Source organism: Nymphaea colorata, chromosome 13 (assembly GCF_008831285.2).
Source record: "Nymphaea colorata isolate Beijing-Zhang1983 chromosome 13, ASM883128v2, whole genome shotgun sequence".
In the NCBI taxonomy this organism is placed as follows: domain Eukaryota; kingdom Viridiplantae; phylum Streptophyta; class Magnoliopsida; order Nymphaeales; family Nymphaeaceae; genus Nymphaea; species Nymphaea colorata.
In genome coordinates, this window is record NC_045150.1 from 7,779,419 (window position 1) to 7,802,068 (window position 22,650).

General features: G+C 38.5%; 2 protein-coding genes across 12 annotated transcripts; both read left to right on the forward strand.

Moving 5' to 3' along the window:
- Window positions 1-311: 311 nt before the first annotated feature.
- LOC116267216 (uncharacterized) lies at window positions 312-6,007 on the forward strand. 11 transcript variants are annotated; one of them, XR_004175541.2, is made up of 5 exons: window positions 312-1,295; window positions 2,705-2,866; window positions 3,012-3,618; window positions 4,872-4,915; window positions 5,004-5,556. XR_004175541.2 is itself a non-coding variant. In XM_031648828.2 (4 exons), the coding sequence occupies exons 1-2, from the start codon at window positions 561-563 to the stop codon at window positions 2,864-2,866; spliced, it is 897 nt and encodes a 298-aa protein (XP_031504688.1). In that variant the 5' UTR covers window positions 313-560; the 3' UTR covers window positions 4,872-4,915; window positions 5,856-6,007. The 11 variants fall into 11 exon arrangements, 5 of the variants coding, with proteins under 5 accessions (XP_031504688.1, XP_031504686.1, XP_049931108.1 ...); XR_007572006.1 differs by having other exon boundaries at window positions 5,009-5,556; XR_004175543.2 differs by having other exon boundaries at window positions 5,072-5,556.
- Window positions 6,008-13,270: 7,263 nt separating this feature from the next.
- On the forward strand, window positions 13,271-19,299 carry LOC116267231 (calcineurin B-like protein 7). The gene is made up of 9 exons (XM_031648847.2): window positions 13,271-13,637; window positions 14,981-15,102; window positions 15,572-15,654; window positions 15,752-15,811; window positions 16,735-16,843; window positions 17,254-17,306; window positions 17,506-17,586; window positions 17,675-17,787; window positions 18,516-19,299. Exons 2-9 carry the CDS (start codon window positions 15,024-15,026, stop codon window positions 18,589-18,591), a joined length of 654 nt encoding a protein of 217 aa, XP_031504707.1. The 5' UTR covers window positions 13,271-13,637; window positions 14,981-15,023; the 3' UTR covers window positions 18,592-19,299.
- Window positions 19,300-22,650: the final 3,351 nt, after the last annotated feature.

A 22,650-nucleotide genomic window follows, 5' to 3' on the forward strand; every position in this document is an offset into this window, starting at 1 on the left:
GTAGGGTGTCAACTAAAAAGAGGCACCAGAACACCTGAAGGTTTAACGTCCAAAAACAATGCTATGATATTCACCGGGACAACATAGCTTTGTTCTTCTTCATCTTTTTGGTTTCTAAGTAAATTAAGTTAGAAAATATTAATCAATAAAATTTTAGAATCGAAAAAGGCATACTTAACCTTATTCGCATCAATAAATACAGCCCATGCATTCACAGGGCTTCCACGTCAGTTCTAACAAGAGAGCGCATGATATCTTCCTGCCTGGAATCTACCAGATAGATGCTTCCGATTCTCGAAAGATTTAAGCCTTTTCTTTTATTTTTTCAGACAAGTGGATGCAGGGAGCCAAAAAGGTTTTTGCACCATGCCCCACGGAAATCTCGGCGAGTGGTGGTATCGATGATTCGACGACAAGAGAGGGCATTTAACCAAGCCGCAACCTCCGTTTATCCCAGGAAATCTGGGATGGCGTTCCATCTACACTCTCCCGCCATTGATGGATGTCCAACCATCCAGCCATCTACTTCCCCGGGCTGCAGCATGAGGTGACTTTGGACCATGGAGCAAGTTATGTTTCTCAGGCCTAACTTTGGTGTTCCAAACTTCCGATACTCAACCACCAGGAGCGTTTCTTTCTTTCCTTGTAAGTACAGGCACAAGGGTACCCGTGTGAGTTCTCAGTCCACCGGGAAGCCAGTAGTCTCAATCTCTTGTTGCTACCAAAATTCAAGACCAACGAGAAAACCCAACTTCGCCAACTTCAGTTTCAGACTACCCATCACCCCATTTTGCGTTTTGGTCCCCTTGGTGCACAGTTTCAGGGATTTCTTGTCTATAGGATTGAAGCCCGTCTTTGAAAAATGGGCTCTCGGCATGAAGTTCTGTGATCAGACGGACATTTTGATAGGGGAAGACAAATTCGGGGTCCTCGAATGCGGCGGAATCGGGATGGCCCTCCTCAGCACCTCCTTGGTGGCGAAGGCCCACATTAGCCCTGTGCTCGCGACGTTGGCAGCGAACCCGACGTTCGTTTCGGGGCTATTTGCGTGGGCAATAGCTCAGTCTATGAAGTTCCTGCTACATTTCTGCGTAGAAAGGAAGTGGAATTTCCAGGTTTTGGTGAGTTCCGGGGGAATGCCTTCTTCCCACACCGCGCTCTGTACCGCCTTGACGACTTCGGTAGCTCTCTGTCACGGAATCAGCGATTCGCTTTTTCCAGTCTGCCTTGGTTTTTCTCTTATCGTCATGTACGATGCTACCGGCGTTCGGCGGCATGCCGGTATGCAAGCAGAGGTGATTCAAACGTCCATTTTACTGCATATGGTTGTGTTTATTTCTTTGGTGTTTTACTGTTTTCCTCTAGTTTTCTGAGTGCATTGTACTGCTAGACGTCGCTCTATATCCGTCATTTTTCATCTTGGTGACCTATGAGTTTTGTTGGTACTTAGATTGTGTTCAAGTTCTTGCTATTCGGATGCTTCCCTTCTCCTCATGGTTTTTAATTTCAGTATTGGGGTGTTCGTCTGCTGCCTTATCTTTCCCCATGGGCCATGGCGTTGTCCTTCCAACGCTTGGTTGTCTGGGCTTCCCGAGGTTTTCTTCATTGAAGGGCTCCTCATCATGCAGAAAAGAACTTTTTAGGTTTTCTACAATACGAGACTGAATTTTGTCAATCTTAGTCCAAGAAGTAGATACAGTCAAGAGTGCATGGTTGCACAAATGTCGTATATGCAGGCCTCTGTAAATATGCACGAGGGTCTTATCTCGAAGAAGCTGGCATGGCAGCTTCTAGGGAACGATCATACAGTCCCAAACACGCGTACTTGTGAGATGTTGTACAGACAAACAATCATACAGTCCCAAACACACATACTTGTGAGACTTTGTACACACAAACAATCATACAGTCCCAAACACGCATACTTGTGAGACTTTGTTCTGTTTTCCTTAAGCTACTTAACCATCCACTTGCATCTCATCCAGTACACAGACTCGCTAAGAATGAATATACTTCACAGAAGTAAATCTGATGGCTTATGGGCTTGTAACCTTAACAATATGCCAAAGCTAAGGCATGCACTGAGAAAAAGAGAGAAATAGGAATAGGTTTGTCTTGAAGTTGAAATCATTGATAATATCCAGGTCTTTTAAAATTCAAATAACCTTTTTAGTCTGCCTAAATGTTTTTTATGTTTCAAAGACAAAGTCTGATACTTTGCACAAGCTAATTTAGTGAACCAAATGAATTTATGATCAGAGGGAAAGGAATATCAAAGAATGAGGTTTGGTTGATATTTTGTTGTCAATGTGTGCAAATCTGGATATAATCCAAAAAGCCTGCAATGAATGACACTGTGCAGGCCACTGAGTTTCTTGGACTGTTACTATGCAGGTTTAGAACTTGACTCCTGATTGTCCTACGTAATCTGCAATTTTCAAACTTGATGTGCTTACATTAAGTTTATCAGTGCATCTGAATTTTTTATCTAAATAGTTCGTGGGTGACCTCGTTTTCTTCTTTACTCGTTAGAAAACAACAATGCTAACAGGCCAACTCTAAACAGCGATTAGTTTCTGGAAAATTGATCCAGACTTCAAGTTTACATGATTTGTCATCCCTTTGACTTTCATCTATCTTTTCTCTTTACGAGTTCTGCCGGTTGTATTAACATGCTTTTGAAGATTGATTGGGATGGTTGTAGGTTCTCAATATGATTGTTGAAGATCTATTTAAAGGGCATCCTTGCAGCGAAAAGAAACTCAAAGAACTCCTTGGTCATACTCCATCTCAAGTTATTGCTGGGGCTTTTCTTGGCATGCTCATTTCCTACCTCTGCTGCAACAATTGCCTAGTTGGAATATAAGTAATTTCCTTCTCTCTGTCTCTGTCTCTCTCTGTATGTGGATACACATGCTGTATTTGTATTCATCGGGCTGTATGCTGGAAATTGCATATCAGTTGAGAGCATTTCCTTTAACAATATATAACTGGGACATTTTGTTGATCAGGATGGATAAAGCTGCGATCTTATTTATCAATTTTACCAGATGGTTCTCAGCAAAGGAAAATCATATCAAATGGTGTACTTTCTAATCATAATGGGAAAGTATTGAATAGTGTGATTTTTAAACTAGTGAAATTGACCAATCCAGTGTTGCAATGATGACTGATCACTGATCAGAGCAACCACAATATGTTTAGAGCAACCGCAATATGTTCATGCTCAATATTGACTGCATACATGTGACTGACTGAATGTTTGTTCAACATAAAATAGTGGCTTCGTGGATTTTTATCAGATCATGCTAGCCTATATCTTTTGGTCATTGAACGTATTGACTTTTGAGATTGAAATAAGTTATTTGTATCGATGTTTTGTATTAGGGAACACATTTTCAATTGGTTCATTATGCAATTCCCAATTAATTTGGACTTTCTGCTTGGGAAGACAGAAGGCAGTTAGCGAGAGCCGTAGGCGAGCGGATGAGGAAAGATCAATCCTGTTTATCATTTTTGATCTACATATTTCTACTGGTTCTTCAAATTAACCCGGCTGGCACATATAACCAGTAAAAGATTGAACTTGAACACTATATTTGTTCAAGAAGCAAGAAGGTGAAGTTTTTATGTTCTTGTGGTCATCCTTTATTTGAGCAGGACTGCAAGGTGCACTTGTCATATTTGCAAAACAAAAGTCTTTGATATAAATAAGATAACAAAAACTTGTTATTCAACCATATGGATATGAGAGAGATGGTTGACTTGAAGTAATATGGCCCGATACTGGTTACTCTAGTAAACGGTGTTGGTCCTGCCATTTCATTTACTGTTGCCTCATTGAAGCTAACATAGGTAACTCATGAAACATTTAATACTTCAGATGACAGTCCAAAGGATATATTTTTCAGGCCAACAACAAATCTTAATGCATGGTTAGGTGGAAGAAGTTCAAGCTGGAGGACATTGTGAGTTTGATACCTGGGGTGTTGTTTTTGCCATAACAATGAAGAAAGGGGGACCCCGCTAGTGGTGGGGAAGGGGTTTCAGGACGGGCTTGAAGTTTGAACCACTAGTGGTGGTGAAGGGGTATCAGGACGGGTTTGAAGTTTGAACTCTGGAACAGTGAAGCACTGCCGTCTTTGTGGCACCTCTGGGCTTGTGCTGTATGTCCAAATCCAGTTGTGGTTTCTCCTGAAAGGTTAGGTGAACTGAACTCTCCTTCAGTGAGGTGCAAAATTTAGAATCAGATTACCAAATGCAACATTCAGTACTGATCATAAAAATAAAATAAACTGTAGACCTATGTCAGCTGCAAAAATGGACCACCAACCATGGATGCTGTAGGCGGGCAAGACTGATGAGGTTTACTAGAAGACACCATGTGTACAGTACATGTAGAGGGGTATTTATGTGTAGAGCTCACATGCATGTATTCATGTTCACATTAGCATCTGGTGCTTACATTTTGATGAGGGCGACTATTCTCTTGGTGGGTATTCCTCTAGTGGTGGTTGAGATGTTTTTTTGGTGCTATGACGTGTGATATCATGGCGAGTTCATAAATACAAAACAATCTTCTATAGAAATTCTTGTTGATAAATCCTTCTGTCTAATCACAAAAGGGAGTCTCTTCGGAGACATCCTATAATCACAAAAAGGATACTTTGTCATTGTGAACTCTTGCACATGTTTTATTTTCGTCTATTATTATTATTATTTGGATAAGGAGTGCATGTGTGTCTTATTTGCAATTTACACACGTTTTTACTTTTGTATCTGCGTCAATGTTGTAAACAGGTTCCTTTTTTTTTTTCAATTAGAAACAAAGTTCTTATGCTAGTCTTTATTGCTATATTATTCCTAAACAGATTATGGCTGCTCAACTATCTGTTCATACATCTGTTACCACGAGGTATACACTTCATCTTTCCTATTGTATTTAGAATTTGTACATTTGCACTCCATCATAAGACGGGAATGTTTGTCTTCAACATTTTTAGCACAGAGATTGTCCTTGGCTGTTGATCTTGTACTCTGGAAGTAAAGCTTTCCCTTACAAAAATTGTAGATGCATTTCTAAAAAGGTCATGCTTTATCTACTTCAATGGACGCACTCGTGGTCTTGTCAACCCTTCCATCTGCTACCAGCTGAAACAGTACTGTGCATTCTCAAGAATATCCTTAATTCTGGGAAGCGTCATTCTAGGGGAAATATCTTAACTTCTACTTACAATATTTGTAAAATGTGCCTAAAAACTTCTCATTTTCGCTTTAGAATCTCAAGGGGGCTGTTTTCTCATGTCGATAGCTATAATATTCTAGAGTACTGTTTTGATCACTTCAAGTACGCAAGTGCACTGGATTGAAGTGATTAAGGATTGTGAAAGGCCATCATGGTCATGGTTGCTGGTGCAGGGGAAGGTAGTGTGTAAATTGCTGAAAAAGTTGTTCTTAACGCATTTATGACCATCTTGTAGTTGCATGTATCCATTCTTTTGTGATACTCACAATTGTACTGTTCTTATTTAATTGAAATGGAACCGTTGGTCCCTGGATATTCTATCCAACTGTAAGCGTTCCATTTTTATTTTGTACTTTCTGTCCTGGTGAATAGCTTGGTTTAATGCGTTTCTTTGGCGTGGCAAGAAAGAGGTAAGCTGAGACTGACCTCCTGTCAAGCTACTGTGCGGTGCACATGGAGGGTCCATCTTTTTTATCGCAATTACAAAACGACCATATATGTTCAAATAATGACATTGAATCTTGCATTTGCTTAAAACTGTCAAATAGAGCTTTTCTGTGGTGTAGGTTGTTTAAAGAGCCAATGAGTAAAAGATATTTGCTTTTCACAGTCAAGGCCACCTTGACGGCCCTTCGCTATGCTGAGAAGCTATCATCACTAAGATTGAAATGGTTTCATCAGAGCAATAGATATGATGAGGAGGCGATGCTTCATTTTGGATTGCAGTCTTGCTGGACCGATGTTATCGCTTGTCAGCTATATCAGATGCAATTAGAAAGATTAACACAAACAAATTGCTGTTACAACGATGATTGAAATTTTCAGAGAATTCACAGGATCAGACTTCTCTATTACCATGTGAAGCAAGAACTCAAAGAAACGAGCCCAATGATTTTGTGAATGTGCACATTATCGTACAAGATATTTAATAGGCTCGTTACATAAGATTAAGATGAATTCTCGGAGTTAAAGGCAAAGCCCTTCACTTTACCCTTGCTCCCCCCCTCCCTAAGAATTCAAGCCTGTTTTCAGCCCTTCAAGATGATACTCCCGTTATGCTTTAACCTACATATGAGTGTCTTTTCTTTTATAGGTTTGACACCATGAGGTTTCAAAACAAACGTTGGCCGTTCATCTATCTGTTGCGACAACCCCTTCAGTGATAGGATTACAACTAATTGCAACAGAAACAAACACACAAAAAATGTTCGACATTTTTGTATACGCATGATATCAGGGGCGGAACCAGCCGGGGCCCTCACCCGCCTCAATTTTTTAAATTTATGTGTAAATTAAAAAAATTATTTATCTTATATAAAAATTTTGAAAATGATATTTCAATCCATGTTAGAATTTTGAAATTATAATTATAATTCGGCTCTCTCATACAAAATATTCCTAGCTCTGCCCCTTGCGACATAGTACAAGATATTCAATAGGTTCTGTATAGAAGTTTACAACAAATTACCACAGAAACCAAAGCAACATAAAAAATTAAAATACAAGGGAATGGATCTCTGGTAGAACGAACAGTGAGGTTGGTTGGCAATGCGTGGAGGTTCCTCTTGGGAAGGTTTGGCTGTGTTGGCACCCGTTAAATGAGGACGGGGCGCGTCCTCCAGCCGCCCTCGCAAGAAATGACTGTAGGAAACAGTGCATTTTGCTTTCCATTAACCTTTCCCTTTCCTCCGGACGCATGCCATCTCACTTTTTTTATGAGTAGATTACTCTATACTGAATGAAGAGAAAACCTCCGACTTCCTATCATTTGAAAGTACAACCTGTTGATACACGATATCAGTTTTACCAAGGGAGAAATTTAAATAAGTTTACCACTTAGAGATATAGTTCTTTCTCTATAACGATAACCATATGGATATTACATACGCAATTGATTTTCTAATTACTAAAAAAAATTGACTTTCTTAACTGCGTGATAAGTAATTTTTTTACAAATTCTAAAATCAACAATCTATTTTTCTCATCAACGTCTTAGGCCTTCAAAAATCGCAAGTTTCAGTTTCCATTCTTAGCCTATGCACTATACCAAACGTGTCTATGATGTTAACATTAGCAAAAAAGGAAAAAACATTTAGAAGCTTCATAAATTTCAGTTCATATATATTATATATGTGTGTGTGTGAGATCAATCCCAAAACCATGTCAATGAGGACGAAGAAAAATGTTCGATAAAGACATTAGACATATATAGCTTATGTTACTCTAGTTTACATTAACACTGAGCCCATATTACAAGCAAGAAGTTCTAGAATGGCGCATATTCAAATCTGTGTAATCTTCTCCTTTGGAACCCACATATCTTCAAAGAAAGAAGCGAAATAATAGAAAAACTTGAGGTCTGTGTAATCCGAGCAAAATTTCAAAGGAAGTTGCAAATGTTGTTTACAAAACAAGTCCAGTGAGGGCGACTTATCGAAGGCAGCTCCAATAACAACAGCATATATAACTAAATGATGCTTATGACCTTGAACAGCTCCAACATTCATGGCTAGTTGAGTTTGATTACAGCATCTTCGATCTTCAATTTAAATAAATTGCATCTCCATTCTTCAATTTAAATAAATTGCATCTCCATTTGAGTCCAGTAAAAGATAACTTACAAAACTATGTACATACCACTCTGAGTGGAAGCAAAATTTGGCCATGCGCCATGATCTGTACTTTTGACTCGTGGGCAATTTGATGAAATTCAAAACCACTCCTATTCCTCCATCTCTTGGGGTGCAAGCTGTATCGGGACTCGCATGAAAAGCAGAACACACGTTAACTGGGGTACTGTAACATATACACTATTTGCAATAACAGAAGAATAGTACCCACAAGAATCAAACTGATGACCAACCTTTTATTGGTCTGTCAACTCGACTAGCTTTGCTACTCCCGACTAGTTATGTAACCAACTCTTGTACATATTATAAAATTCTACACACGTCATATTTTTAAGGGATCAGATCAACTTATCAACCGTATGTATTATATATGGGGACATTTGTTTAAAATAATTTGAAGCATTGAGATTTAAGAGCGCTTATATTTAATGCAGATAAGGCTTGTATTAAATCTCGCCCTCGGGCTTACGTAGCTGACCTGAATGGAAATATTCATTCGAATTCATGGAGATAAGATAAGGCTTGTATTAAAAGACAAGGCTTGTATTAAATCTCCTCGTTTGGGGTAAAGGTCAAAGTCACTTAAAATAGTGACGCTTGGAAATATCATGTTCTTGTTGAAAAGGATTCCTTCAAGTGACAAAATCTTGAGAAAGACTTATTTCTAAAAGTCATGGTCATGATACTGACACATATATATATATATATATATATATATATATATATATATATATATTTCAGTTGTTGGATCTCATATTGCAAAGGACATATGTATAATGCATATTTCTTTCACATTCGCATGTACCAATAACTAGAACAGGCTTTGATGAGCCGATTCTAATAGGATCGGATCCTTCTAGATCCGATACGGTGCCTGATTCAATGAGAACACGCGACGTATTTTGGTGTTTCTGTTGTTTGTTTTATTATCAAATTTTATTACTATCTTATTTGTATGTTTAACGCATAGGTTTCAGTTTAAGACTATTCACAAATTATTCCTTTCCCAATTCAATAAAACCGATTCTGTGAATCTTTTTCTGCTAACAGATTCAATTCAGATACCTTGACTATATTGATGTTTATCATTCGTTTCTCAAAATTAGTATATTTTTTCTTTGTGGATAGAAACTAATACCAATAGTTTCAGGGGAAATATGAGTTTGAAAAAACATTTTTCCTTGTTCATTCTGATTGTTTTGTTTTTGTTTTTTTTTTTTTGCAAATTAAATGTTGTGGGTTTGATGTATGCCAATTACTTAGTTGTAAACGGGCTCTGGTTATTGGCTGCTGAAGTGCTTAAAAAGGAGAAAATGCAGGAAAGCTTGACTTAATTTTTAAGTATTATATATAAAAAAGAAAGGCATACAACACACACATGGTTTTACCGACTAAAGCTAATGATACTACTTAGCAATTGGGTACCTTGAAGGATGGGGAGAAGTGTGGTAGCTTTGACTCTCAACTGAGCGGTAGACGGTAGAATAAAGTACTAAAAGCTTATTAAGTCAATCTCATTCCTCTCTTTTATTTAAATTTTTAAGAGGCATCAACATGTAAATGAGAAAAATTACCTTAAAGTATCAACATGAAAGTAAGTATTTTTGTGGGTCAAATTGTCCACGCTTTGCCTGCACCTGCCTCTACCTCACCTCTGATTGCTTTCATTTAAGGGTGGGCATCGGGCCTGGCCGGCCCAGTAAAGGCTGGCCCGATAGCCCGGGTCTCGGCCGAGCTTGGCCCGGCCCGTTTAAAAATAAAAATAAAATTTTAATAATATAATATTTTTTAAATATAAAATATATTTATTAATAATAAATATATATTATTAAAACAAAAAAATTTAAAATATATATATTTTTAAACTTAAACGGGCCGGGCCGGCCCAACAGCAGCCCAGCCCGACACCTACTCTTACTTTCATTAGTATCGCAATACTAATCACCATTTGGAGAATCTCATATTCCATCTTAATTTATAATGAAGGGTGGCATGCTTGATGCCTGAGTTACAGCTTTATTGACATGATCGTTGTGCAAAAGAGCTTATTAACCAAATTAAAAAAAAAGGTTTGAAGCTGGTGGAGCAGGGCTGGGCATTGGGCCCGGCCGATAAGAACGTCAAAATCAAAGCTCGGAAACCGTATCGGGCCAGCCCGAGGCCCGGCCCGTTTATAAACGGGCCGGGCCGGGCCAATGTAATTTCGGGCCTCGGGCTTCGGTTAATGCCCGAAGCCCGGCCCGGCTCGATTGATAATGGGCCAGGCGGGCCGGGCCTGTTTCTCATTTCTTCTTTCTTCTCCTCCTTCTCGCAAGAGAAATCGATTGAGTGGTTGTGGTGGACAGTCTATTGGAATGCAAAATCTGGCGATGAAATGAAAAAATGATCGACTGGTTACGATTATAACGAGAAGCGAGGGAGAGCGTGATGAAGAAGCGGTAGCGAGGGAGAGGACTGCGATGGAAGAAGCCCTAACGGGCAGAAAAAAAAAATCGTCGAAAAAAAGTTAGACGGACCTTTACGGTGATGGCGACGGCGACGGGTAGGACCGAAGGCTGACGGGGAGGACCGATGGCTGTGCAACGGCGATGGGGAGGACCGGAAGAGGCAGCCGAGGGCCGACGAGGAGGATGGGAGGAGGCAGTCTCGACGACGGAGATGAAACTTTTAACAACAAAAAGTCCAAAACCCTAAGTTACCTACGTTCATTTTTGTAAAAAAAAAAAAATACTATAATAGTAATGTCGGGCTTCTCAGGCCGCCGACGATCATAGCGGCAAACCCGAGCCCGGCCCGTTATTTACCGGGTCGGGCCAAGCCCGATAAAAAAAGCCCGAAACTCAATTTTTGAAGGCCTAGGCCCGTGGCGGGCCGGGTACCGGTACCCGGCGGTGGCCCGGCCCGGTGCCCAGGCTTAGCTGGAGCCACGGATTTAAAACGGCTGGCCATGGCCTATGGATTTAGAATCAATATAGATCGTCTGTAAATGTAAACTTTAGCTGATCCATGGGCAACAATTTATAATACTTGATGGTCTAATAAGATGTTGCATAAAAAAGTGTTTTTTGAGAGATCCTTAATTTTAAATTGATGATCTTAGTCCCATGGATTTTAAATTTATGCTACATGTTAAAAACCATGAATTTAAGGTTGGATTGGAGGAAAGGGGTGTTCGACCATAAATTCATGTATCTAGTTCTTAAATTATTGCGGATACGGTAAAGCAAACACAACCTAAGTTCTTGTATATCGGTCTTACCCCTTTAGCAGTGGCGGAGCCAAGATTTTTTTAAAAGGAACTATTATTTAATATTCAAAAAGCTTTATAGGGTTGCAAATTAAAATTTTGGACCTTTACTTTTTAAAATATAAGTACTCACCATGGCCCCTACTGGCCCCATTGATTCGCCTCTCACCTTTAATCTAAGATTCATAAAAGTGGCACAACCAAAAATTTTGGTTAGAAGGACACTAATCCAAAACTTACATGCTTAAAGAGGCACCAGTATGTATATATATATATATATATAATGAAATAAATATTTGAAGGCTTAACAATCTTAAAATAAAGTGTTTTATAGGACGGGTGACATATAGCTCCGCTACTAGTACGATCCGAGGCACTAAGTCTGGAAAACGGATATTTTAGTTTGGAAAACCTGTTGAAAGCCTATAAAGGAACTAACGAGCTATTATTATGTTATCACAAGTTTGACGGCTTGACTTCCGTAATGAACTCTTGGTCAATAATATATTATAAATGATTAGTTTTTAGCACAAACCAAAATCCTTGTTCGGATCACTGATTTTATTTGAAGGAAAAAAAAAGAATCTCATCTTTTGCTACTCTTTCTAAATTAAATTAAACAAATATCTACTTTATATCGTGTTTTAGAAGCTTAATTATATGTAGATTAGTCCTTGCAGCGTTGCTTAGAGAATTCTGCAGACTGCAGCCCTATCAACGGGGATTGAAGCAAATATCAAAATCCTTTTTTCAAATGATAGCTAGCCACAATAAACAAATTCCAAGTAATTTAGGAAATTCCTTGTTTCCATTTTGATATTCACATCTTACTTGTCACATCCACCTTTTCCATTGAAACTTGTGGAAGAGAAAGTCTAAGATCAACTATTTTAATCTCTTTAAGTTCACCACGAAAGCTTTGTTGCTTTCAATTCATAGACTTTTATTCTTCACCGTCTTTTATTATGAGTAATCCAAATATCGACAACGGAGATGTACGTGTGTCCGGCAACTAAAAACAACGCCAAGTTGCTGCTGACTTTGCATCTTTTAAAAGCAGCTCACGTCAGGCTTATGGATAGTAGCTCACGACTAACTGGAAGCCATTGCTGGTTGCGGAAACCGTTCCTTTTTTTGCTTTTCCTTTGTCTCGAAGTCATCCTTCGAGGAAGAGGACGAGACAAAGTTCAAAGTTCCAACAAACTCTTAGTCTTTCCCTTCAAAAATAATATGATCTTTAAAAAGAATGAATTGCAGAGATGCAACGTCTCTAGTTTTAGAATAATGAATCCCTTAGATGTAATGTAGAGAGACTTCTGTCGGTTTTGTTTGGATGAACCCTCAAACATGTTAGTTTTTTGGAAACCAGATTCTGTAAAAAATTTGGTTTATTAGTTTGCGTAACAAGATCAATACGATATTTTGTATTAAGAGCTTGAAAATTCTTAAATGCCATTTTAAAGGCAAAACAAACATGTCATCGAAGGGTATCACCCAAACACGCTATTCAGAAATGCATATTATTTTTCTTAATCTTGCACGTAAATAGGTGTTTAAGAAAAAAAAAGTATGAAAACATGGAGTGAATTAGTAGAGGCATAACTGCCAATACCAAACCCTTCAATGTTTCTTTATTTTTATATTAATATATTCAAATATTTGTTCTATTACATACATAATACCCTTTTGGATATAAAAGTATGTGAAATAAGTGTTTATGCAAAAATTTTTCTAGTTCCATCACAGTGAATGAGTGTTGTTGACTACCGAGTTGTTCATACTTTTGGTGAAAAGGAAGTGATTCCATAAATCTGTTTCATAAGTACATGGAAAAAATAATATATTGTTGTTCACATTAGAAATACCTTAGCGATCATTTGACTAAACTAAAATGACGTTTAAATAAATGGACCGTAGGATATAGTGAACAGAAAAATCGGATGCTATTAAATCATTTCTAAGTTCAAAAAGGCGTTTGATCGTAAGAACGGGATATCTTTGAAGCGCATAAAGGGAGCAGCTAAACGACGTGGTATATGCAACAAAAAAGTCCACCGAATGAAAATGGGATCCACATGTTCTGATGTTCATCGTCCTTTCGGAAGCAATTTTCAACACCTGCGCGACGTGGCACAAAGAGCGCCCGCCCTCGTTTCCACAAACCTCATCAGCGTAACTCTGGAGCAGAAGGGGAGGACGGGAGGATGGGTGAGAGAGAGAGTACGGCTATAAATTCAAACCCGTGATAAGAAATGGCGGTGGAATGGTCAAGTCGGCCTTAAGCTACTGGGGGAAGAAAAGTGTGAGACAGAGGGACGACAGGCCGGAGGTTTCGGATGGGAAAAAGAGAAGTTTGCTAGTAGTTGCGGAAGGGAATTCTTTGTTTACTAAAAAGAAGTGAGGCTGCCGCTCCGGATTCAACAAACCGCAATCGCCGTTGTGGAGGAAGATATCAGTCTAGTGAAGCGGTTTATTGGCTCAGGCAAAAAAGAAGAGTTTCTCGATATACCTTCTGGTTCGTCTCTCTCTCTCTCCCACCCCCTTCTCTCTCTCTCTCTTGTGACGTTTTGCTTTCGGACATATCGAGTGTTCTCGTTGTCTTGTTTGCTGTCCTGTTCGACCGACTACTTGTTCTCTCAGAAGTTGAGATTTTCATGAAACGCTTCTTCTTGGTGCCGTACGCGATTCGTGTTCTCTGAATGCGTCTCTTTTTCTTCAGTCTAGTTTGAAATTATGGTTTGCTGGTCGTTAGATATTTCTGGGACTTTTGTTTTTGCTTACTAGTTAGCTTTACATCATAAACGATGATTCTATATCGATAAGTTTTTACTGCTCCAAGAATGGCCATCGTTTATCTAATTGGAAATTTCTTGATGACATGCACGTTTTTTCTAGTATTGTCAAGAGTATTTTTTTTGCATTCTGGGAAATTTTCCTTTTCGTTTTTGATAATTGATTATTTATTACATTTTAGTTTAGTTTTCCTTCTTTTTTTTTTTTTGGGTTGGGTTGGTCTTCTTATTAGTAGCACTTAACAAGAAAAAAAAAAACGATATTCTTTAGATTCTTTTCAATTACTATAAGCTCTTCCCCACAATTTCGATTTCTGGTTGCCTGTTTTTATTTCTATCTTCTGTGATATGTCATATGCAGGACGGTTTTAAGTTTGGGCTTTATGCAGCACAATTATTTTAGGTGACGTATCACATATACAGTAAGTCATTCTGATAAGAGTGAAATTAGAAGTGTAATATCAAGTACTGTTAGTTTGAGAATGATGCGGGTATTTAAATCGTCCACAACCACTGTCAATCACGTGAGAAATTTCATTTTAATGTACATTAAGATCAGTTGTCTTTTTTTACCTGTTCTTCTTTCATTCTCGTCTGTTCTTTTCTAGTCTGTATGAGATATTTGACCATGACTAAAATTTATGGTAATTTTGTCTCTTCCGTTGAAATTCTGCGGAGACTCCAAAATATTAAATTTGTATGCCTTATTACTATTTCACTTGTGGCAACCATCTTGAAATCGGAAATCTTTGGAACAGCGTTCTTGTCTTCCTCTTGTTTCCCTTTGTTTTAGCTGTATAGACAAGCATAATTCTTAAACTTTTTAATTTTTAGTTGAGTGTAGCTTCTTGTTCTAAAGCTTTCTCATAGTTTATGCAGAGAACAAACTTTTTTTGGACTAGTGCCGTTTGCCTTAATAAGTGTTCGTAAAGATAACCGTCTCTACAATATCAGGATGATGCTTATACTTTATTGAGTATCAAATGTGATTTGATTTGCTTGAAATTGAACTGTGTAATATTTACTTATCCGCCAATAATGTGTTACCAACTTTATTCTCTCGCAGGAAACAAGCCATAAATTCATCTTCCTTTAGTACATAGGTTCTCATGGGTTGCATCTTCTCAAGACGTGCAGTTTGCGCACTTAGATATGAGGATTCCATTGTTCTTGCTTCTGAAACTTCTTGTGAGTTAATCTCTCTCTCTCTCTCTCTCTCTCTCTCACACACACACACACACACACACACACACACACACACACACAGAGACGCACAGACACAGGTACATATTCAATCTGGTTTAGTCGTTCTGCATTCCTTTCTACGTACGACCTGGATACTTCTTGTTCCTTTCAGTGGGTCATGTGCCATGCCAGAGCAAATACATAACATTTAGGTGTATAAATTAGTCAGTGCCAAGAAGACCAGAAAGGTTTTCTCTTCAGTTTTTGGCCACTGTATTGAGTCATTTTTTTGATGTATGCATACTCATCCTGTAGTAAATTCGTATGTTATGAAGTTTCGCTAAGCTAATTATATTCCTGAGTTTAAAGTGCTAATACATCTCGGACTCTCCATGTGAAAAAGCTTTCCTACCTTTGTCGCAAATCTATTCTATAGGTTCAGGAAACTAATATGGAAATATGTTCTGTGTAGTTGATGTGAGTGAAGTGGAAGCGTTATATGAGCTTTTTAAGAAGGTCAGTGGTTCTATTTTCAAGGACGGGTGCATTCACAAGGTAATCTTCTTCCTTCGATAATCTTTTCTAATACCATCCTGTTTGTTTCCTAGGAGAGATCATCTATATGTTTCTGACTGTTGATATTCTTAAGCAGGAAGAGTTTCAGCTTGCACTCTTCAGGAATTGTAACAAAAAGAATCTCTTTTCTGATCGTGTAAGTAACTGGATCCCTATATTTGAAAATTTGTTGTGAAATGGTTATGTAGGTGGTTCTTTATTGGCGATACTGGTAGTTCCACATCTGACAAAAAATTTAAGGTTGTTTTCATCAATAGTAGCGGTCTGACTTTCACTGAACAAGAATAATTAGCAAAAAGGTTAGGCTACAAGAAGATCATGCATCATAGTTGAACATGGCGAATGGTTCAAGTATGAGGGGAATACAGTAGTGAACACGGTTTTATAAAAAGGCCCAGGAGTCAAAAGAAAAATTGATACAACATACTTTAAATTTGGCTATCCAAAGTATAATTAACTTTGATAATAACACGTTTTAGTATGAACTATGAAGTAAAAACTAACATATTAATGCATTATTTTTATTGATCTTCCCTATATTAAGTGGTCAACTGAAAAATTAAGGCGAAGTTGTATTTTGCATAACAATATAAGAACACATGCATCATTGCCCACTTAAGAATTCTGAAACATAAGAGAGTATTTGAAGGGAAGAGGGCTTATAGAAAGAAAAAGAATCAGCAAGGTGGGGAGAAGAAAATGTCGTACCACTACAAGGTTGAAAGGCTTGGATTGATCCCTAAGTCGATCAACTGTGACTACATAGTCTACATGAGGATAATTCCTTAGACTAGTGATCTCCCTGTTCATGCTTGCTTGCAGGTATGACACTATGTTGTATTCCTTCCTTACTTTTTATAGGCACCTTGGCTAAACTTCATGCTCATGGATGTCATAGTGAAGCAACCTAGTAAGCAAAACTGAGGTCTAGTCCTAGAAATTTTCAAAAAGTTCTGATGTGCAGAATTTTATGGCAAATGGTTCTACACCATTCTTAGATGAATATCTGAACATTGTCTTCTTTTGCTTTTGCATCTCTGATGTTGCTAATATTTGCAGATATTTGATCTGTTTGATGTCAAGCACAATGGAGTTATTGATTTTGGAGAATTTGTCAGAGCCCTAAACATCTTTCATCCAGATACACCTGAAATTGATAAAATTGCATGTAGGTGATTTTCTTTGTTAACAAGGATTTTTTTTTCTTTTTTGGCAATCTGCTTGTGAGCAGTATTTTTCTTTATGTGTTGCATGACGGTTACCTATTCTAAATATCACTTCAAGATTGACTTTATTATGTCTATTCTAGTTGTGATTATTTCATCTTTTCATTTGTTCTGTTTTATATGTAAATGTAAACCTACGAGACCTGGTAGTTTCTTTAACGTGTAATCAAGTTACTTAAACCAAAGTGATATTTTTTTTTTATCCTTGATGGAACGTGCCTACATCAAATTTACTTGTACATTTTCTTTTCTCGAGTCAACTATTTTTGTTGAAACTTGAAATAACTATTCATTCATCTCTACTTTGAGACAGATAAATTTGTTCTCATGATTTGATGGAATTTTGTGGCAGTTGCATTCAGACTGTACGATCTCAGGCATACTGGTTACATCGAACGTGAGGAGGTAAACACTTGGTTTATGAAACTTCAACCTTCACCTTTAATTTTGAGGAAAATTCTATCGATTTGTATATACGGTAACTGGTTCTGGTGTACCCAACACTATTTTGAAGGGAGATTGTTTCACGTCCCTGGAGATTGGGTTCATCTACATGGTTTCTTAGATCACCTTTTGACTTGTCGGTGCTTCCACTTTTTTGCAGTTGAAGGAGATGGTATTGGCTCTTCTTCATGAATCTGATTTGCATCTTTCAGAGGATCTCGTAGAAACAATTGTTGACAAGGTTTTTTTTTTTTTTCTTTAAAAGAGGTTTGGGTTTTTTCCATAGATTTCACCCATCGTTTCCTGACTCTGTTTTACATGTGCTACAGACATTTGGTGAGGCAGATGCTAAAGGTGATGGAAAGATTGATGAGGAGGAATGGACGGTCTTTGTGCTACATAACCCTGCTTTATTGAAGAATATGACCTTACCATACTTAAGGTGAGTTTAGCACATCAAGTCAGAGCACCTTTCATAAATCCTAAGACGTATAAGGAGGATTCCGTAGGATGTAGTTAGTATTTTAGTAAGGCATTCCTAACTTCCAGAGTTGGGTGATTTGAATAACAACATATTTGGATCGTGTCAAGTGGACGATGGAACCCCAAGTGAATGGTTCAATGTTCAAATAAGTCTTCATCCATGTGACTCGTCAGCACTTTTTTTGTCACCCTGGGCCAAGGTTGCGACCAGTGTGATGGATGTTGGATTCTTGTCTTTTAGTTCTGTTGTCACATCAGCTTGTTGTCATCTATAGGATACACCCGCACGGGAACTTTATGCTGGCTGCTGCAAAATGACCCACCTTGTTCTTGATTCTCTCTCTCTCTCTCTCTCTCTCTCTCTCTCACGCACACACACACACACACATATACACACACGCACAGAGGGAGAGAGAGAGAGAGAGAGAGAGAGAGAGAGAGAGCGAGAGAGAGGATCTTGGACTCCTGGACTTGTGTTGTTCAACTATCATCAGCATGCATAGGAGACTTGATTCATGAGCAGGATCTCGAGTCTTAGTAACTTGAAGTCATAAATGCTCCCTAGTCAAAAAGCTACATCGAATGCTCAAAGTAGCTGTAAAGTCCACCAGATAACATGGATGACTTGTCGCAGGGGATGACTTGTTGCAGGAATTATCTGACCATTTGCTGTCAACGTCTCTGTAGGGATATAACATATACGTTTCCTAGCTTTGTGATGAGGTCAGAATCTGAAGGTACGGATTTGGCGGAGCTCTACTAATTCAGCACTGTGGAAAAAATTTGGACCTTGTGGATCTCACTGGCTTGCTTAAGCGGGTGATGGCACTCTCTCTTGTTGCTTGAGGGATTATGCCTTTTTCTTCCCACATTCTTCAACCGCCACCAACTTGGTGGTAAAGTGGCGACCTCAAAGGACCGTATGCACATGCTGCACGGCAGTTCAGTCGGTGATCTTTGCACGGTGGCGACGAATTCTGCTGGCGGTGGACATGTTTTCTGAAGGAGGGTGCACTCTGTGCATTTGTAGCCTTGTGCCTTTGACAACTTTCCTAGTGAGCAGCCGCGTCTCTGGAGTGACCAAAACGCTTTCAACGTGGATTGCAAGGCGAGAGTTCGGCTGCAGAACGTGAGGCGGACCATGGCATCTCGCAAAGCAATCTTCTGTTTTGCGGGTATTGATCTCGAGTGTTGGACCGCTCGAGTGTCTTTTCTGTGTTCATTTTTCCGCTTTCTTTCGTTGTACTTCGCTTAGATGTAGATATGTCTGCAAGTCTACCCTTTGGAGCGAAGGATACTTTTATGGCTGTAATTTTTAGGAACGGGTTTCTCACGACATTTTGCTGTCACCTTAGCTTAGTGTCAACAGACGAAGCAAAGCTTGCTTTTATCATTGCCGTTGAATCAAAACTTGCCCGAGTAAACACTTTGTTGTTAATTCTAATAGAGCACAAATCTTCCCATGTTCTGATGTGTGGATTTTGAGGTCAAACCATCTTGCCAAACATTGGGCTTGTATTACTGATGAGATCTGTCCTTTTAGATTCTCATTTTGCAAACCCAAATTTCTTTATGTAACCTTGGTGACTCAATAGTTGGAAAATGATATACGGCGCCTGTCGTGCGGTTTGAAATGTAGGAGAATACCGTTTCGTTAATATATCGTGATGGTTCAAGTGGATGGTGTTTCTGTTTCCCGGCATTGTAGGTGTTAAGTGTCGTCGGAATTATATGCTCTGACCCGTAGTGGAGTGTTGTGGCTGTGCAAATTTAGTGGCAGGGATTATAGGTTTTGATGCTTAAACAAGGTCACTGATGTGTTCCTGAGTATGATTGCCCCCTGACGTAAGATCCTCAAAATTTGAGATCTACCGATTTAATATTAGACCTCCCCTCCTAATCTTAAATTAGAATTCCTTTCTATGCAAAAATATAAAATAAGGATTCCGAGTGTGGATTTTAGGTTTGACGTCCGTAGATCCTTAATTTGATCAACAATATGCTAGAATTTCATAACAAACAAATCAACGTTACTTGATGCGCTAATTCAAAGTGTTACATCTTATATATTGTTCATATTCTTTCATACCGCCTTAGAAGATCCTGAGAAAGACAGGATAAACAAGTTCCAGTAATAGTGCATTAAGCTATACAGGCAATATGCTCGCTTCGTGAAAAAACTGACTCCTTACCCTTTTGCTTTTGTTATGAATGGAAACTTGCTGTGAATGCCAACTTAGAGCACTCCTTGGTTGTCGGGAGGAAGTCGCATATATTTCAAAAAAGGCTTTTGGGTCGATCAAACAAAATGAAGTTAATGAAATCAAAAGATGTTCTGGTTCTGATTAGTTGTTTCTCCGCCGCTCTTGCTATTCTACTCTATGGATACGTAATTGAATCATAGGGAATGGGAATGAAATGGATCTAAGAGTTCTAAACAATTCACTCTTTACTGCCTCAAAATCAGCCAATGTATAAAGCAAACAAATTGTGGCATTCAAGTCTACTACAAATAATCCACCTGAAACGAAAAATAAATCAATAAAATCCTAGTGCCCTAGACAAAGCCTAATTCTAATTGTCTGGTTACTCCAAGTCAGTGCAGAAGTAGGAACGTTTGACTGGGGCACTAATGCATGGTAACCCAAATTTAAGCCTTTAAAAAAATCAACACCCTTCAAATACGCAAAAAAAATCCTGCGGCGAAGCAAGATACGTTAAACTAGAACTCAGAAACACTAGAGAGTGACCCCAAACAAATCAATACTTTTACTCCTTAAAAACAGAGTATTTGTTCATCTTCAAGTGCAACACGGACATAAGGTCAATAATCAAATGCAGCATCTTCTAAAATTTTCGTCAGAAAGATGGAACCAAGTCTCCGATAATGATGTGCAAAGTGAGAAAACGTTGAATCTGTGAATCAGGTCTGACCATGATGGACATGACCCAATCTTGTCCGATAATTTCAGAACAGTGGAGGCAGTAGTTGTTCCCTTTCTCATGTGTCGAGAGAGAGAGAGAGAGAGAGAGAGAGAGAGAGGTCGCAAGTTTCTCCCTTTCTTAGAATTGATTGGAGATGGAAAGATCATACAAATTCGTCAAAATCGAGCCGCTCGAACCTTGCTTTGATTCAAATATTCATTCCTACCTTGCTGTCGTTATTTGTCCTTTGTTTGGAATGTTTTTCATTTTCAAATTTGAGTCTACGATTTACAATGGATTAGAGTTTTGTACTTCTTAATCTTCCCTTAGACTCTTCTTACTCATTGTAATGACAGTCTTGAAACTTGATTAATGGAACCTAGAGTTTTTGGTAGTATCTCTGCGACCATACACAGGAATATTCGATTACTTAGCTTTGGTTGATGAGTCACACGAACGATTTGCACCAAAAAGCCCCCCTTGCCCATACAGTGAATAAAGTTTCCATCTATTCCTTCATTTGTGCCTCTTCTCTTTTCTGTGATATCATTCAATCTCAAATGCTTCATATTACACTTGTAGCCACACTAAGCCAACATGAAGCAGTTGAACAGCTATTCAAAATTTAAGCAGTGCAGAGACAGATAATGGGTGCATGACCAGGGTAATTCTTACAAGTTTCATGGTACTGATGAATTCCAGTTTCTCTAGCCGTTGACATACTATTTTCTCTATAGTCAGTTGATTCTTATTCATTATTTTCTAGTTTATGCAGATGATAGACATACCTGTGAAGCTCTAGTGCTTATCATCTTTTATGGTATTCATACCTCAAAATGTTGCTCGTTCAATTTTGTCAGGAAGAATTTCTGCTGGCTCTGATTGTATAAAACCATAATCTGACTTCAGATAAGGTGAGATCCCAGCGACCCCTTTCTTAATGCCCATGCTTATTTCACAATATGAACTTCTGAGGGAAGTCAAGAAAAGTCGATTAGCGTCCATGGACTTCTGCATGTTTCTCCAAGAACACGATGGCACTTTCTAGTCTCCTTTTAGCTATTCAGATTGCATCGCTCCGACAATAACATGTAATTCGATCCGGTGCTTGTGCTTCGGGAATCTCTTATCCACATTCGTCAGCGGCAGGAAAACTGTCATGTGACGACTACACTATACGAACCGCTGCCACATGATTTTCTTGTTTCTATTTTTAGAGGCTTCTAGCTTAAACTAATATTCTATCTCATATTTCAGTTGCTCCAATTTTTTGACAAATGGCACACTCGCTCAATTGAGCGTGAGGGAGGCAATCGTCAAATTTGTTTATTTCTTCAATCCGTAGAAACAGAAACAAGGATGTGATTGTCAAGATTATCTATCTGATCTTTCTGGCAGTGGCATCTGCCAACATAAACATCACACAATGTGTTATACAATAAGCATGTATCGACATGTATGCGTGCGTTCATGGATTATACTAGCATTGAGATGCTCAATCGTCATGTTAAATAAAATACTTAAAAAAAATAAAATGGAAAAGCAAATAATATCAGTTGATTCGAGTCCAACTAGGCCTGGTATATGCAGGAGGTATTATGTAGGCATGGATTATTCAACAAGATTTCTAGGGAAGATATTTCACCGTAAACTGCTTTCTATCAACAAAATCATTGGTTATCTCAATGACACGAGATTTAGTTACTGATCTACTGGATTAGCATGCAATTCACCCTCTTAGAGACCATTTTGAGCACAAAGATTTAGTACTTCGGTTTTTCTTATATGAAGAATAGTTGCACAAGCTTCTTTAATCATATGGCTATTATGCCACCGTCCCCTGTTCATAACAAATGAAAGAGATGGAGAACGCAGAATTGATGCTGCGAGTGTTATC

Bases quoted from the DNA above. Each gene is read 5' to 3' on its own strand.
- LOC116267216 (XM_031648828.2), top strand. From the start codon at position 561: ATGGAGCAAGTTATGTTTCTCAGGCCTAACTTTGGTGTTCCAAACTTC. The intron at 1,296-2,704 runs GTGATTCAAACG...GGATGGTTGTAG, and splicing joins ATGCCGGTATGCAAGCAGAG to GTTCTCAATATGATTGTTGA.
- LOC116267231 (XM_031648847.2), top strand. From the start codon at position 15,024: ATGGGTTGCATCTTCTCAAGACGTGCAGTTTGCGCACTTAGATATGAG. The intron at 15,812-16,734 runs GTAAGTAACTGG...TAATATTTGCAG, and splicing joins AGAATCTCTTTTCTGATCGT to ATATTTGATCTGTTTGATGT. The intron at 17,587-17,674 runs GTTTTTTTTTTT...CATGTGCTACAG, and splicing joins TAGAAACAATTGTTGACAAG to ACATTTGGTGAGGCAGATGC.